The following is a 17,463-nucleotide window of genomic DNA, read 5'->3' as shown; positions in this document are numbered from 1 at the left end:
AATAATAATAATAATAATAATAAACCAAATACTGACAATAATATCTCTCACTTCTACATATAGTGCGAGGGTGTGATGTACTATGTACTATCACAAAGTACCTATACATACGCTTCCATTTTTCACTAAAATTTCTATGACTGCCAATTATGCTTGCCATCATGTTATCTTTAGCTGACTTCTTTAAGAGATTCAATTTCCTAGTAAGTTCCGTCAATTTCTCCTTACTTCCATAGCGATTTCTAATTCTATTTCTTTCCAATCTGCATCTCCTTCTTAGTCTATTTACTTCTCTGTTATAATAAAGTGGGTCTTTACCATTCCTTACCACCTTTAAAACAAACCTGTTTTCACATTTCTCAATAACGGCTTTAAACACATCCTAGAGTCTGTTTATATTTTTATTTATGGTTTTCCAGCGATAATACACTGACTGACAGAGCAAATGCAACACCAAGAAGGAGTGGTTCGAAAGGGATGAAAGTTGGGGAAAAAACAGAGACGGCACGGACGAATAATTGATGTTTATTTCAAACCGATATGCAGGTTACACAATGCGCACGGCATCGACTCAGTAGGATGTAGGACCACCGCGAGCAGCGATGCACGCAGAAACACGTCGAGGTACAGAGTCAATAAGAGTGCGGATGGTGTCCTGAGGGATGGTTCTCCATTCTCTGTCAACCATTTGCCACAGTTGGTCGTCCGTACGAGGCTGGGGCAGAGTTTGCAAACGGCGTCCAATGAGATCCCACACGTGTTCGATTGGTGAGAGATCAAATGGTAATACTAAATTCCCATGAAGGGAATTAGATATTTTTCCACCAATAGAGCATATCAAAAATCAGATCAAAAATTGGATGTATGGCTTTTCAGGCGTTTGCTCTATTAACCAGCATTTCGTCTTAGGTCTGACACATCCCACTCTGACGAGTCTAGTGTCAGACCCTACCCACTGATGCTGGGGTGTATGCAGGTGAACTTATCAGAAGCCTCTTATGTGGCACAGTCTGATAACTGCATACGGGAGATAAAACTCCACAATGGAATTAATGCCCGCCTGGCAATTCCAAATGGTAATACTAAATTCCCATGAAGGGAATTAGATATTTTTCCACCAATAGAGCATATCAAAAATCAGATCAAAAATTGGATGTATGGCTTTTCAGGCGTTTGCTCTATTAACCAGCATTTCGTCTTAGGTCTGACACTAGACTCGTCAGAGTGGGATGTGTCAGACCCTACCCACTGATGCTGGGGTGTATGCAGGTGAACTTATCAGAAGCCTCTTATGTGGCACAGTCTGATAACTGCATACGGGAGATAAAACTCCACAATGGAATTAATGCCCGCCTAGCAATTCCAAATGGTAATACTAAATTCCCATGAAGGGAATTAGATATTTTTCCACCAATAGAGCATATCAAAAATCAGATCAAAAATTGGATGTATGGCTTTTCAGGCGTTTGCTCTATTAACCAGCATTTCGTCTTAGGTCTGACACATCCCACTCTGACGAGTCTAGTGTCAGACCCTACCCACTGATGCTGGGGTGTATGCAGGTGAACTTATCAGAAGCCTCTTATGTGGCACAGACGAAATGCTGGTTAATAGAGCAAACGCCTGAAAAGCCATACATCCAATTTTTGATCTGATTTTTGATATGCTCTATTGGTGGAAAAATATCTAATTCCCTTCATGGGAATTTAGTATTACCATTTGGAATTGCCAGGCGGGCATTAATTCCATTGTGGAGTTTTATCTCCCGTATGCAGTTATCAGACTGTGCCACATAAGAGGCTTCTGATAAGTTCACCTGCATACACCCCAGCATCAGTGGGTAGGGTCTGACACATCCCACTCTGACGAGTCTAGTGTCAGACCTAAGACGAAATGCTGGTTAATAGAGCAAACGCCTGAAAAGCCATACATCCAATTTTTGATCTGATTTTTGATATGCTCTATTGGTGGAAAAATATCTAATTCCCTTCATGGGAATTTAGTATTACCATTTGGAATTGCTAGGCGGGCATTAATTCCATTGTGGAGTTTTATCTCCCGTATGCAGTTATCAGACTGTGCCACATAAGAGGCTTCTGATAAGTTCACCTGCATACACCCCAGCATCAGTGGGTAGGGTCTGACACATCCCACTCTGACGAGTCTAGTGTCAGACCTAAGACGAAATGCTGGTTAATAGAGCAAACGCCTGAAAAGCCATACATCCAATTTTTGATCTGATTTTTGATATGCTCTATTGGTGGAAAAATATCTAATTCCCTTCATGGGAATTTAGTATTACCATTTGGAATTGCTAGGCGGGCATTAATTCCATTGTGGAGTTTTATCTCCCGTATGCAGTTATCAGACTGTGCCACATAAGAGGCTTCTGATAAGTTCACCTGCATACACCCCAGCATCAGTGGGTAGGGTCTGACACTAGACTCGTCAGAGTGGGATGTGTCAGACCAAAGACGAAATGCTGGTTAATAGAGCAAACGCCTGAAAAGCCATACATCCAATTTTTGATCTGGTGAGAGATCCGGAGAGTACGCTGGCCACGGAAGCATCTGTACACCTCGCAGAGCCTGTTGAGAGATGCGAGCAGTGTGTGGGCGGGCATTATCCTGCTGAAACAGAGCATTGGGCAGCCCCTGAAGGTACGGCCGCAGCACATGCTGCACGTAGCGGTGGGCATTTAACGTGCCTTGAATACGCACTAGAGGTGACGTGGAATCATATGCAATAGCGCCCCAAACCATGATGCCGCGTTGTCTAGCGGTAGGGCGCTCCACAGTTACTGCCGGATTTGACCTTTCTCCACGCCGACGCCACACTCGTCTGCGGTGACTATCACTGACAGAACGGAAGCGTGACTCATCGGAAAACACGACGTTCCGCCATTCCCTCATCCAAGTCGCTCTAGCCCAGCACCATGCCAGGCGTGCACGTCTATGCTGTGGAGTCAATGGTAGTCTTCTGAGCGGACGCCGGGAGTGCAGGCCTCCTTCAACCAATCGACGGGAAATTGTTCTGGTCGATATTGGAACAGCCAGGGTGTCTTGCACATGCTGAAGAATGGCGGTTGACGTGGCGCGCGGGGCTGCCACCGCTTGGCGGCGGATGCGCCGATCCTCGCGTGCTGACGTCACTCGGGCTGCGCCTGGACCCCTCGCACGTGCCACATGTCCCTGCGCCAACCATCTGCGCCACAGGCGCTGCACCGTGGACACATCCCTATGGGTATCGGCTGCGATTTGACGAAGCGGCCAACCTGCCCTTCTCAGCCCGATCACCATACCCCTCGTAAAGTCGTCTGTCTGCTGGAAATGTCTCCGTTGACGGCGGCCTGGCATTCTTAGCTATACACGTGTCCTGTGGCACACGACAACACGTTCTACAATGACTGTCGGCTGAGAAATCACGGTACGAAGTGGGCCATTCGCCAACGCTGTGTCCCATTTATCGTTCGCTACGTGCGCAGCACAGCGGCGCATTTCACATCATGAGCATACCTCAGTGACGTCAGTCTATCCTGCAATTGGCATAAAGTTCTAACCACTCCTTCTTGGTGTTGCATTTGCTCTGTCAGTCAGTGTAGTTACTATTTTAAAACTCCCTCATGCCTGTTTTATCACCCATATGGTACTGCCTAATAGTCCTACTATAAAGACCTTCCTTTCTATCATATTTATTTTTAACTACAACAACAGCTTCGTGATCACTAATACCATCTATTACTTTCAGTTTCTTTATAGAGCTTATCTGGGTTTACCAGCACCATGTCCAGAACATTCTTCCTTCTAGATGGTTCCATCACTTTCTGAATCATCTGTCCTTCCCATATTAACTTACTTGCCATTTGTTGGTCATGCTTCCTGTCATTTGCATTACCTTCCCAATTGACGTTTGATAAATTATGATCTCCCACTACAATCACATTCCTTTCCATATCATTTCCCACATAGCTGATTATGTTATCAAATAATTCTGAATCAGCATCAGTGCTACCCTTTCCTGGACTGTACACTTCAAAGACATCAACTTGCCTATTATCTTTAGAAATGATCCTTACACCTAGAGTTTCATGTATGTCATCTTTAACTTTCTCGTAGCTTACAAATTCTTTTCTCACCAGAATGAATACTCCCCCTCCTACTATTCTTATCCTGTCTTGATACGGAAATTTTTTTTTTTTTTAAACTGGAACTGCTACTTTACAGATGGGTTATAATTGAAGGGTATGTAAAAGCTTAAATGATGCAGTTAATGAGTGCCATTCTCAGAATAAACATATGTTGGAGAGTTCCAAGATATACGCAATAGGAGATTATTATATTGGAACATATCCAATAAACGAGCACAAAGGGTTAACAATGGATCCCATGCCAACATAAAACATCTATTACCTCAATTGAATACTGGAAAGAGTTGGTCATCTCATATTTAACAGAAAAATGTAGAGTCACCAGAGTCCCTGCATCAATATCATCTCGAGTTATTTCTCCATAGGTAACAACCATTAGTGGAGGATAGATACGGCCTTCTTCCTCCTTATTTTGGACCTTCACTCTGAAATGTAACAACATAAAATGGGTATATTATTCATACAATTTTCAAAAGGTTGTAACACAAAAGTGGAAAGCAAATGAAGATTATGAAATGCATTAAATGGTAGGATTAACATATTATTATTAATCGTATAGTACACATTTTACAGAATACAAAATTGATCACAATCTAAAATCTAATTTCAAAATGTAGTCTACTGCTGCAGAAGTCACAGAGATGAAATCCTTGATGTCTCCTCTGTAGGCTCTTATAGGACAATTTCCAAGTTCTCAGAAAACATTTAAGAAACTGCTATGTAAACAGGTGATAAGAAATCTAAAATCTGGGCAATAACCCTGATTGATTGATTGATTGAATGATTGATTGATTGATTGATTGACTGATTGATTGATTGATTGATTGATTGATTGATTGATTGATTGATTGATTGATTGATTGATTGATTGATTGACTGATTGATTGATTGACTGTATTGAGAATGACGAGCTTCACTGTCTACCAAATCCATAGTCACACTTTGGAGAAGGTAGCTTGTTCCACTTTGAACAGAGAGTCTGCACAGACTCCAGGGTTGGTCTTGAACCTGTTCAGTTTTGACCACATCCCATGAGACAGGTCAAATCCAGGAACTTCAGATGTGACTGATGGCATGTCTTGATACTCCTGAGGAGTAAAAATCTTCCAATCATTGGACTACTGTCAGTCACACTATGAACTCGCTGATTAGTCTCACAGCTGTCTTCATAAGGGATTACCTTGAATGAAGTCTGGTTAGACAACCATCAGACATGTCAGCATGAATAGGAAGATGTTGATTTTGCAGTAACTTGTGGTACTCTTTAAGCAGAATACAGTATTACACCTGCAGAGGTGAGCTGGAGAGATATAGATAGCTCAGAACTGGAAACCACCGAGTAGGGGTGCACTTAATAATACCAAGATCAGTTGCTCCCTTGTTTTGTTGATTTCAACATCAATCTTCCTGATGTGAGGACTGTTTATCATCAATTATTATCAATGGTTTGCATTTAGGGCTGTCACCCTGGAGGTAGATTCCCTATCAATTGTTTACCTAGTTTTTTTTCTTAAATATTTTCAAACAACTTCAAAATTTATCAAACATTTCCCTTGATAATTTATTCCAACCCTTACTCCTCAACCTATAAATGAATATTTGCCCCAATCTGACAAGACCAGAAAAATAAAATGTGTCTATACAGAAACACTAAGTACTGGGGTCTCACGACACATTTTGTGAATCGAACACACTTACTGAGAGTGAAACAGACCGAACACACAAATACAATCACAAAAATACACTAATATATCAGACCGACTGAAACATAAGGTCTGACTCCTGCCTTCATCTTGCCAAACTTGAAAATTTTCAATTGTTGGCAATCCTTTTTACATGGTGGACATAATACCTGATTGTCTCTTTTAAACAGTGCCCCTTTTACATAATAGAATACTGACTTTAAACCAGATCATTAAAAAGAAAGGAATAAGATAATGCTATACAGTAGAACCTTATTAAGATGTTCCTTCAGAGGACAACAAAACAGAACGTGTTATGTGAGAAAATGTACTACTGAATATATGAATAAAAACTATCCAACAGGGATATGGAAACACTAGATAAGACGTTTTCCGACATGAGGGCATCTTATGTCATGTATCTACGGGTACAATGAAAACTATATCTACTGTTTCTAAAGATGAGAGGAAAGTATTAAAAGGTGTGAAAAACAACAGAGAAGTGCTTATAATATAAGAAGTGCACTGAATGGAGTGAAAAATACCAAACAACAAATATGAAAACATGTGCAGGGGGGCCAATAAAAATAGCTCTTTCTAAAACAAATGTTGGTAGAAAACTTTTATCTCAGAGCAGTGGGTTATTAAACATTATTTTTTGGTCACACTCTTAGACAATGAATTTGAGGTTATACTCATCCAAGAGCGACCGAGAGGAATGTGTCTGGACGACATTTTCAATAAACTTCGACCAACTCAAATAATTGAGTCATAACTCCAAGATGCGAGTCCAACATTTGCGACTTCTGCACGCTTTAAGATGCAGAGGCCAGTCCACTTTCTGACAAATTTTAACTTTGTTTTCATCAGTAAGGCATTTCACGACTTTCTCCATATCCATAACTAGGCTATCTCAAGACACATATGCACCACACTAGCCCATTTCACACAATTATGTTCCTAATCCAGATATAGGCTACTGTATCTTATGACAAATATTCGCTACACTTCACTGTACCACTCAACAAAAAATAAATTTCTAACTTCGGAATGGAATGCAAAATACAAGCACTAGGCTCACTGTGTTATTCAGCAATCTCGCTGCTAACCAGCTAGCCAAACTGAACATTCCGGAGACTAATAGCTTGCTCTGTGAAGGTGCAACTTTTCCTATGAAGTTCAGGAATTCAAAGACTTTTCCCGTAATCATGCCACTGGGGCGACGGGTCTTACCTGAGTTGGAAAACACGTTTCTTTTGCAAGGGATGACAAATAACATTTTCAGAACTAGGAATAAAGTGATCATACTAAGCAGTAATAGCGAAAATTTGTGACGCGATAAGCAAGGTATTTTTATATAGATTTAATACAATGAAAATCGGGACTTAGAATTTACGACGTGCTAAACCGGAAAACGTGTTAATGAAGAACACACTAATGAGGTTTCGCTGTACTTCATGTAGGCAGTTCTAATGCGGCAGAAGGCCTGAATCTGACAGTAATATCAGTGGTGTTAGAGCCATTAAAAATTATCTAGTAGTAGCTGTTCAATGAAAATATATTTCTGAAAATAAAACAAAAATAATTTAGATTTACTTGGTATGGCAATGAAAGTGAAGCAAAACCTGAACACATAGCATTTACAAAATTATTCTGAATGACTGTATGATATCTGTGAAATTTAAATAACTGTCTGTCTCTATCACACCTGATCTTCTGCTTCATGGAATAACTGGCCCAGTATCTAGTTTGTTTTCTCCTTCACCTGGTATCCATTACATTGGGCATCTGCCCTTATTTTTTTTACCTTGGATATAAACATTTTACAGGCTCATTCTGTCAACACATTCTGTAATAAGCCTGAAGAAATGCACAATTCCTTGAAAACATATGCAGGATAGCCTTCTTTGTAATTTAAGTTCACTTAGGATCAAGATTTTACATAATATTTTCTCCGTTCATGATATTTTTAACATCACCCTATCTGTCCACATATCGAAAACAATTCTTCTTCTTTGAAAACACTCAAGCATTAAAAGTAAAATTGTTGAGTATTTTCAATGATGTGGAGAATAAATGAATAAAGAAATCAAAGATGTTTCTAAATGTAGGTTCAGCAACTACAACGGCCTTATTACTACTACTAAAATGTTTTCATTCCTCCCCTGAAGGGGGAGGCGGGCCTCTTAGATGGTGACACCTTCTCTCAGGCCAGGAGATTTGTTATGGTGAAGGAGATGCTCGGAGAAGGTGATGGGGTTGGAAGCCGTGGCCTATATTAGCAACTGTCCCAGCATTACCCTTGGAATGGCCTTAGAAACTTCATATATTATTAGTCTACTTATTGCAAACAGTCTGTAGATGTGATCTTAATACTTCCAGCTGCTAAAGATATATAGTAGTTAAAACATTTGATACAAAATTATCAAAGGATATTGATTTAAAACCACTTTCAGACAATACAGTTATTCAACATATTAACCACAATTCAACAGATCATCTCAAGGAGTTTTGTCATTGTTTTGTGGAATCAGCATTGACCAAAAGGATAAAACAATGAACAGAATCCATAAATCATCTCAAGGAGTTCTGTCATATGGGTTGTTTCTAAAATCGTTGTTCTGTGGAATCAGCAAACGGGTAAAACAATCAACAGAATATCTATATGATAACTATGGTCTTTGAAATTTTTAGGAGAAAAATCTAAAATTACCTTATTTCACAGGACTTCAGATAACGAACAACAGATGGCATTTCATCTTGTTCTATCTTCTCGTTCTCTAGCACCGCTTTGATACCGCTCACTTTATCCACAAAAAAGAAACGCCTCGTGAGCATCCACTGGGAGCGATCAGAAGCCTGTAATTAGAATGTTGAAGGTTTCATTCTAATGCTTCTAATGTTTTCTACAATCAAAGCTATCTACCATAACAAAGAGAATAATAACAATGTTTGTTTGAGTTTTAGGAGCAAAGTAAATGTTGTACAATGGAAAAGATATTTAAAGCCATTATTATAAAATTGCACATTTCTTTCTAAAGCTAAATCATATCACAAATCACAGTAACTGTGTTATATCGTCCGATAATGCTGCAGCACTGGAAATCTACAATGTGCACTGGAAGGCCAAGGCAATGGGCATCTCAAGGCTAGCCTTAAACAAGGTCGGGGTACAGGAATTGACAGCAGGGTTATAATCAAGATAAGCACATAGAATGTAGCATTCTAGTATTCTATTACGCACAAATTGAACACAAACATGTATTGCAAACAACTAACATCCTTAAAATTACTGAATTTACTCACATATTAGACCCCATTTTGTCCATTTTTATAGCTGCATATAGTAAACATAACAATTAGGCTTACATAACAGCAAATGGTGAAAACATGACTTTTAGTCCCACATATATGTGGTATATATTTCCATTTGTTAAGGAATCAACCTCCTATTGGATGCCATTAAAACAAGGTAATACACACAAAATTAGAATTATAAACTTATATTAGTTAAGGAAATATCTAATGAAGATATGGTATTACAGTATAACTACAGTCTGTCTCACCATGTTTGAGAGTCGAAGAAAGCAACTGCAAGCACGTGTTTTTGGAAATACTATCTGTTTCAAAACATTTCTCTTTCATTCACTAGACTGTTTCGCCTGAGCAAAACCGTTTTCATTTCCTATTTGGAGAACAACCTTTCATCTTTCCAAATTTTTGTAGTAGTGTACCATTCATTTAGCCATGTTTCATCAAGGAAATAAATAGATCTATCCTCTTCACAAAATTGCTTAATCAGACGTAAATACTTCATTCTCCACAACACTATTTCATTATTTCAATAAGCACCTACTAGCGATTTTGAGACACGCAAGTAAAGTTTATAATTTTCAAAAGTCTGTGAAGAATTGAACAAGAAAATGTAGGCAATGTATCGTCACTATTAACTGAAGCTAATATTTTATTAAGAGTTGGCATTTCATTTCTTAAAAAGTAGTCGTGGATTTTTCCCTGGATGTCTTATGTAAAACTGTCATATTTTTCACTTAACATTGTCACTTTACGTGTTTTCTTAAGAGTAACCAGTTTCCTTCAATCTTAAATTCTTTCCTAGCATGGAAAATACTCGCGTTATAAATACCTGTTACATCGGCCATTGCACGTGTTACTTCATCTAGAGTATTTTCAGGATTTTCTTAATGAGATTTGGAAAACTCATTTAACACACATGTCTTCTCGTCACTCATTAGTGGTTTACTGGTTTGGTTCTCAAATGGTTTACAATTACGGCACTTTCTCGCACATACAAAAACTGGACGTTTGAACTTCCAACTAATTAAAAATTATGAATGATAAACGTTGTATAGTATTTTTATTTACAATTAACTTACAACAAGCAAACAGGAAAACTAGACACATGTGCTTCGGATCAACAAACACTGAGCTGCTGGGTTCAAAGAACAACGTTTGCGTAATGGATTGTCATTTCCTGCAAACTCTTCCGTCAGGTGACTTGCCTCCCTACTGTTGATAAACTTAACCATGATAGGTTAAAATGACTGTTTGAACCGTATTGACTAGTTTGAATGTAGTACAGAAATATTTAAAATAGTTATATTGGAATCAGCCTTGTCAATAACTTATTAATGAAAGAAAATTATTTATTCAACCAAACATGCTTCAGGAATTTAACCATTCCCTTCATTCCCAACATTTTAAATATTTCTGTACTGCATTGCCTCCCTACATCAGGGAGATGTAACGTATTTGTGTGTATATGTGGAAAGAATAAGTAATACTCAAATTATACTGTTAATAATGAACAAAAGCATCATATGTTAGGCACGTTACATTTCTTCCAAACTATGTAAGTTGAGCAACGTTAATTTTTATGCAGATGTTCATATAGGGAGTGCATTCATAAAACCAAACCTCACACAGATTACATACTCTGACCCTCAAACATGGTGAGATAGGCTGCAGAGCAATACTTCCATGCGGTATAGATGGTATCTTAGAATCCTGATGGCGCCTCAGAGGACGAGAGTAATGATTTCGGGATGCGCTCTATTGGAAGTTGGAAGTGCTTGCACGTGTTGGCAAAGTGACATGGTACAATACCACAAGCTACAACCATTATCCTTATTACTTCGATGTCCTGAAGATGGTACTTACATTTGTAGTAAGGGATAGAGGGTTTGTATTTGTTCATCTTTTCTGGGTTAACCTCCTCTGGCTGACTGCTATGGTGGTCAAACCTGGCAGTCAGATCTAAAATGAATTCCTAAGAATTGTTGTTCTTAAAGGCTATGATATCAATTCTCTGCAAACTGCCGTTTATGGCCAGTCCATGTACCTCCTCATGTACATTGAGAATACCTTCTTTCTCAGTTCTTTGGTGATGAATATCCCGATCTGGTGGTGCCGCATGTTCCTCAGGAGCAAACCGCATCTGCAGAATCGCAGGACATTATTAAGAGTTTCTTTCTCTCTGTGGCAATGCTGACAGAGGTTGTAAAAACTTGAAGCAATAAATGTACATATCTCCAATCCATGTCAAATTCACCACACAATCATACCAAGTGGCATTCAAATATAAACAACTGTCATAATGAAAACACATGACCATACAACTGTATTCCAAATTGCAGATGGCATTCCCATCACCATACACCCATGACAACAATAGTTGTCCGTGCCCTTACCACAGGCTTTTATCATTCCAACATCAACTGGAACCATGTTAACATTCTGCTATGGCACAGAAAAGACACCTGGCAAATTCACTGATATGAAGGGCAATAAGAAGAATGGAAGCTAGACAGTCTCAAGCTGATGTGGCCAGATGGCTTAATGTGCATCATTCTGTTGTTTCTTGTATGTGTGTGTATGATCATTTAGGTTGGTTACGTTAGCTTTTTTTTAGCGATGTGAATTTTGACTGCTTTATATTCAAAATAAAAGTAAATCTTTGAATCTTTAAATTAGCATTTATCATGACAATAACATACATAGATATTACAGTCAATTAAAATTATTTTCAAGGTCCACCTATTCAATACAATGACATTTTGTTGTGATTCAATCACATGTCAAATGGTCAAATGGTACTAGTTTCGGCATCTATGTGCCATCATCAGCCTTAGGTACAAATTAAACAAAAATATACATATTCCTAAAACATCTAAAACACATTTTAACACATTATAAAATACATTACTGTGATGATAGATGAAATAAGTTAAAATTATGTTACAATTAATTGCCGTAATATAAAATTCTTAAAATTCCAGCAGTTCGTTATATGTCCAGTCTATGTACATCTGGAATAAGTGAATTTGGGCTGTTTTATGCTGTCTATGCGAGTTCCACTTATACATTTATACACTTATATTGACTGTTATCCCACTTCAATACAGAACCCAATGAAATTCATAACTATAAATATATAGATATTCTCTATTTCAAAATAAAAGTAAATCCTTGAATATAAAGGAAGCAATCAAAATCCACATCACAAAAAAGGCTAACGTAACCAACCTAAATGACCACACACATTTTAAAAAATCCCCCCTCTTCACTTTACATAACATCTGGACAACACCTACTCTTTAAATTAGCATTTACATTATAACATGAAGAAGGTCAATAACCTTTTCTCCCCAGTGTTGAAAGAAGTTTCCACAGCGCTCCACTCGCTGCTCCCCAACTTCCCCCTCCCCTCCCCATGGTACAGTATAGTATATTGTACCAGGAAAGATGTCTGTCTTTGAGGTGCTGACACTAGCTTGAAGAGCATGGACTATTTCTGAGGGTGTGGCGTGAAAACATTGGAGTTGGTACAGAGAGGGGTATTAGTTCACTGAACTTAGATTTTTTTGATAATCTGATTTTATTGTTCATTGAAGACAAATTAATATCACCTTTCATACAAGTTAGATTTTTTTTGATAATCTGATTTTATTGTTCATTGAAGACAAATTAATATCACCTTTCATACAAGTTGAGTTGAAGTGTTGTAGCAGACTGGAATCTCCGGACTCTGGGATGGTTGCTGGGCACGGCCTGGACAGGAACCACGCCCGTCCTGGATGTGAAGTTCTCGACGCTCTGGAATTTCTCTAAGTTTTGGAATTTCTCGAAGTTCTCGAGGATTTGAGAGTTCTCGATTCTCAAGGCGCACACCTTCTGGGGTTCGATCTCCCACGACAATGTTGATGAAAGGTGAGGCGTGATTCACACGTAAGTTCCCCGTACGTCATTCAACTTACTTGTAGCACTGTTAAATAGATTGACCTTTAAATTATTACGTTCCCTCATTGCAAATGAAATATGTCAAGTGTTACTAAAATCTTGATTCAAACACCTCGCTGAATCGTAAATGTTCATAAATTGTCACTTGAAAATAAGACGACTGAACTGAATATCCGACCTTGTGTTATATCTTAGTCGAACTGATACTTGAGAAAATTGTAATTTATAATGTCAAGTTCATGACATGAGCTTGTTAACATTGGCACGGCAGACTAGAATGTTCTATTGGGTCACTAATCATTGTCATCATAGTTCTTAATTCACTGATCTCGTCAGTTTATGATTAGAGCACAATATTAAGCACAAGGTTCACAGTTTATGGAAGTTCAGGACACATTGGCACGTTTGTAATAAATTAAGTAAATTAAATGGTACTCGGAAATGTCCTATTCCATCAATAAACAAAATTAAGTAATCATTAAGGTAAAACTGCACTTGGAAAGAGTCTAACACTGTCCATGAAAAATTATTACGAAGCATAAATTGTAAGCTCAATTATGACACTGAAAAGTTCTATGTTCCCTTGGAACTTCGCGAGAGGAAAACACAAACTCAGATATGGCATGGGTACTCTATGTTTTCACAGTCTGTTACGATGACACAAGTTTAAACACAAGTCCAGATGCAGCACTCAAAAAATATTTCATGTTTCCACAATCTGTTATGAAACATAAGTTCGAACGTAATACTCTGAAATACTCTAAGTTTCCACAGTTTGTCAAGAAACACAAGTTCAATGCGGTACTTGGAAAATTGTAACATTCACACAAAAGTTTTATGTTTCCACAGCTTGTCGCAAAACACAAGTCCAAATTAGACACTCGGAAAATTTCTATGTTCCCAAAGTCTGTTTACGAAAATACAAGTTCAAAATACGAGTTCAAATGTAGTACTTGTACAAGTTACGACACTCACTAGAGAAATTCTAAGTTCTTTCAGTTAGTCACTGAAACACAAGTCCTAGCATGGCACTTGAAGAAAATAATAAAGTTCCAACTCCGTTGGAACCGAACACTCGAAATGCAAAGACTCATCCGACCATAGGTTCGGTCCCCACTCGTAGCGCTCCACCCGTCACCCATGTCGCAGAGACGGTGGAGTAACATACACTGACTCTAGTCCAGATCGCCTTCCTTTTATCCCAGATTGTGGCGAAGCATCTAGAACGTGGGTATTATCCACCCCTATAACTCCTAAAGTACATGGTACATTTTCCTAAGAATTTGATAGGTCGCATCTATTACGATGGCTTCCACGATGGCAGTGTCAAAATAACAACATTTTAACGCTAAATAGACTTTTGCACATGGGCCGGGACATTACCATATATGGTCACGCTTGGCCATGTAGAGCTCACTCGAAGCGCCTACATCACGGCTGAGTACGTCAGCGAGTTCGGCGGGCTGCCTATCTTCCACCTCGCGCAAAGTTCAACGCACATACTTCGAACTTCTTTCCCGTAGTGGTGTTTCCGGTACAATATATAGTATAGTACAGTATACTAGATTATAACATCAAATAGGAAGGATCTACAATGTTCCACATTCTCCTCCCATGCTTCCCCTCCCCTCCCCACGAGCAGTGTGCTATTCCCCGAACTTTCCATTTGCCTCTCCATGATTACAGTCCTGAAACAGTGTTTGGTGACAACGGACTTAGCATCTAGTTGCTTTACGTCGCACCGACACAGATAGGTCTTATGGCGACGATGGGACAAGGAAGGGCTAGGAGTGGAAAGGAAGCAGCCGTGGCCTTGATTAAGGTACAGCCCCAGCATTTGCCTGGTGTGAAAATCGGAAACCACGGAAAACCATTTTCAGGGCTGCCGACAGTGGGGTTCGAACCTACTATCTCCCGAATACTGGATACTGGCCACACTTAAGTGACTGCAGCTATCGAGCTCGGTGGACTTACCATCAGCAGTTTAGATAATTACAGAAGTTTTTCATTATGTTAATACATGTAAATTCATTATTTGTCAATACTTGTTCATATTATCACTAAACTCTCTATCACTGACAAGTTGACACAACGTAAACAATACTGTACATATATACACATGTTATAAGTGATATGATAGAATCTGAGGATGTTCTTGTAGAATGAAACATTTCATTCTTTGTATAATAGTGCGTATTTTTTTACAGGTATGTATATAGTGTTATAATTTATACTGAAACTGTTGTGTGTTTGACAGACTGGAAAGTTTTTATGTTACATTTAACTAAGTCAACAATGGAAAGTATGCCTTCATTTTTAACAAATATGTACTGTGTTACACAATATTAGTACAATCTACAAAAGAAAGAAAATGAACCTAATACCAGACATTTGTCTGTAGGCTTATCACACAGTAATGCACCTTTTCCTGTCTTCAAATCTGGCTAAGCTCAGGGTAGACGTGCATGGTTATGTTCGAAAAAAGGGCAACATGAAGATCTCTAAATAAGCATACTAAAAGTATATGGACAGGAATATGGAGACATAGCTACTGAATGAGAATTCAGGTATACTGGTAAGATGGATTTATTTATCCCAAAAAACATGGATATAGCTCATTCTAATTGATACAAAACTCTAACACACAAGGTGAATCGACCTCACTAGAGAGTGACATGCACACACAATAATTACATGTTATCAAAATTTAATAAAAAGCAACACGGGTTACGTCGCGTAAATTAAATCACAACACATAATATATTTACATGGAAATTGGATTCGCGCTTCATAAACTTGTGGGGTAGACTGTTCCGTTAAATTCCCATGTCAGTTGCCCAAAGGCTCGATTTTAAACCGTCTATTAGTATGCACATGTAATAATCAGTATACTAGTTATTGGTCCGAGTAAACATATTTAGAATCTGATGATTCAGATACACAAAATATAAATACTGGTTCAGGGCTGTGCCTAATATTACCATCCAAAATAGCACAGGTTCTAATAATGGGTGCAATCCCATTAGCAAGTGGATCAGAATCGAAACCTGACTTCCCTCAAATTAGCCGTGCGGACTAATGATCCCCTTACAAAACACCATCAACACATACGCGATAAAAAAGTGAAATACAAGACAAAAATATAAACAGCACAAAGAAATACACATGAAATGACCTGAAATAAAACACATATAAATACACTGCTCAAGATAGTGTTGTCGGGAGTCGATCTAAACATACGCAGGTTCCGTAGACTCGTGTCTTCACAAGACACAACTTTGACATTTCTCTCCACGTGGCTTAGGCGATCAGCTGTAAGACAACAACAGGCAAGTAACTGGGGCGAGGAAGCGGTATTTCCAGGAATATAACAAGCACCCTCACAGAAACACTCTCTCTTTCTTACTGGGCCAGCAGCGCACAGCTGACAAAAGAGGGCTACCTGATTCTCCGGGAGCTGAACAAATAACAAGTCCAGACACCGCTGACTTCATCTCTACGACAACAAACAAATACTTTCTCACAATATCTTCGCACAGCCCAAAGCATAATCAAGCGAATTCACAGGCTGACTCCTTCACATATTCGAATCAATTTTCCCAGGCAATATAATGGCTTCATGCCTATCTTGCCCAAAGATAGCCCACTTAATATCTCATGGCATTTCAAGCCTTTTATATAACTCAACATGGGTTTGATGCGCTAGCATTCCTTATACCTGCCTGCCCTGAAAATGGAAGATTCTGCTCTAATAACGACGACGAATGAAACTCTGTTGCACCACTAGTTACAGCTGAAAATGCACATGTGTCATGCAAAGAAATCCATCCTGTTCTATTGATCTTTCTAACCTGTCCTTAACCATGCAATGCTGAATGGCATGTAGCCTATCTAATACGACTAAGACCTTATCAAACTCTATCAAAATCAGCAGAGCATGGGAATAAAATACACTAAATCAAAGAAAAACGTACCAATCACTGTCCTAAATTCACCCTTCATCCCATCTAATTAAAATATATACGGTTGCCTCGGGGCTTTAACATGCAATTCACCGGGCGAGTTGGCCGTGCGCGTAGAGGCGCGCGGCTGTGAGCTTGCATCCGGGAGATAGTAGGTTCGAATCCCACTATCGGCAGCCCTGAAAATGGTTTTCCGTGGTTTCCCATTTTCACACCAGGCAAATGCTGGGGCTGTACCTTAATTAAGGCCACGGCCGCTTCCTTCCAACTCCTAGGCCTTTCCTATCCCATCGTCGCCATAAGACCTATCTGTGTCGGTGCGACGTAAAGCCCATAGCCAACATAACATGCAATTCCAGCTCTGAACACATTTAATTAAAATACAACAAATACATGCCACTCTGGCTTACGTTAA

The 17,463-nt window shown here is 38.9% G+C and overlaps 1 protein-coding gene across 1 annotated transcript in view; it reads right to left on the bottom strand.

Annotated features, from left to right (window-relative positions):
• LOC136874921 (meckelin) overlaps positions 1-17,463 on the bottom strand; it is a 162,085-nt gene that overhangs the window by 82,628 nt on the left and 61,994 nt on the right. Inside the window, exons 7-8 of the mRNA XM_067148633.2 lie at positions 8,543-8,688; positions 4,410-4,572 (exon numbers count right to left, since the gene is read on the bottom strand). Coding sequence (XP_067004734.2) covers positions 4,410-4,572; positions 8,543-8,688 — 309 coding nt within the window. The remainder of the gene's footprint in view (positions 1-4,409; positions 4,573-8,542; positions 8,689-17,463) is intronic.

The sequence above is a fragment of the Anabrus simplex genome, chromosome 5 (assembly GCF_040414725.1).
Source record: "Anabrus simplex isolate iqAnaSimp1 chromosome 5, ASM4041472v1, whole genome shotgun sequence".
Classification (NCBI taxonomy): Eukaryota; Metazoa; Arthropoda; class Insecta; order Orthoptera; family Tettigoniidae; genus Anabrus; species Anabrus simplex.
This window is presented reverse-complemented; position numbering and strand designations above follow the sequence as displayed.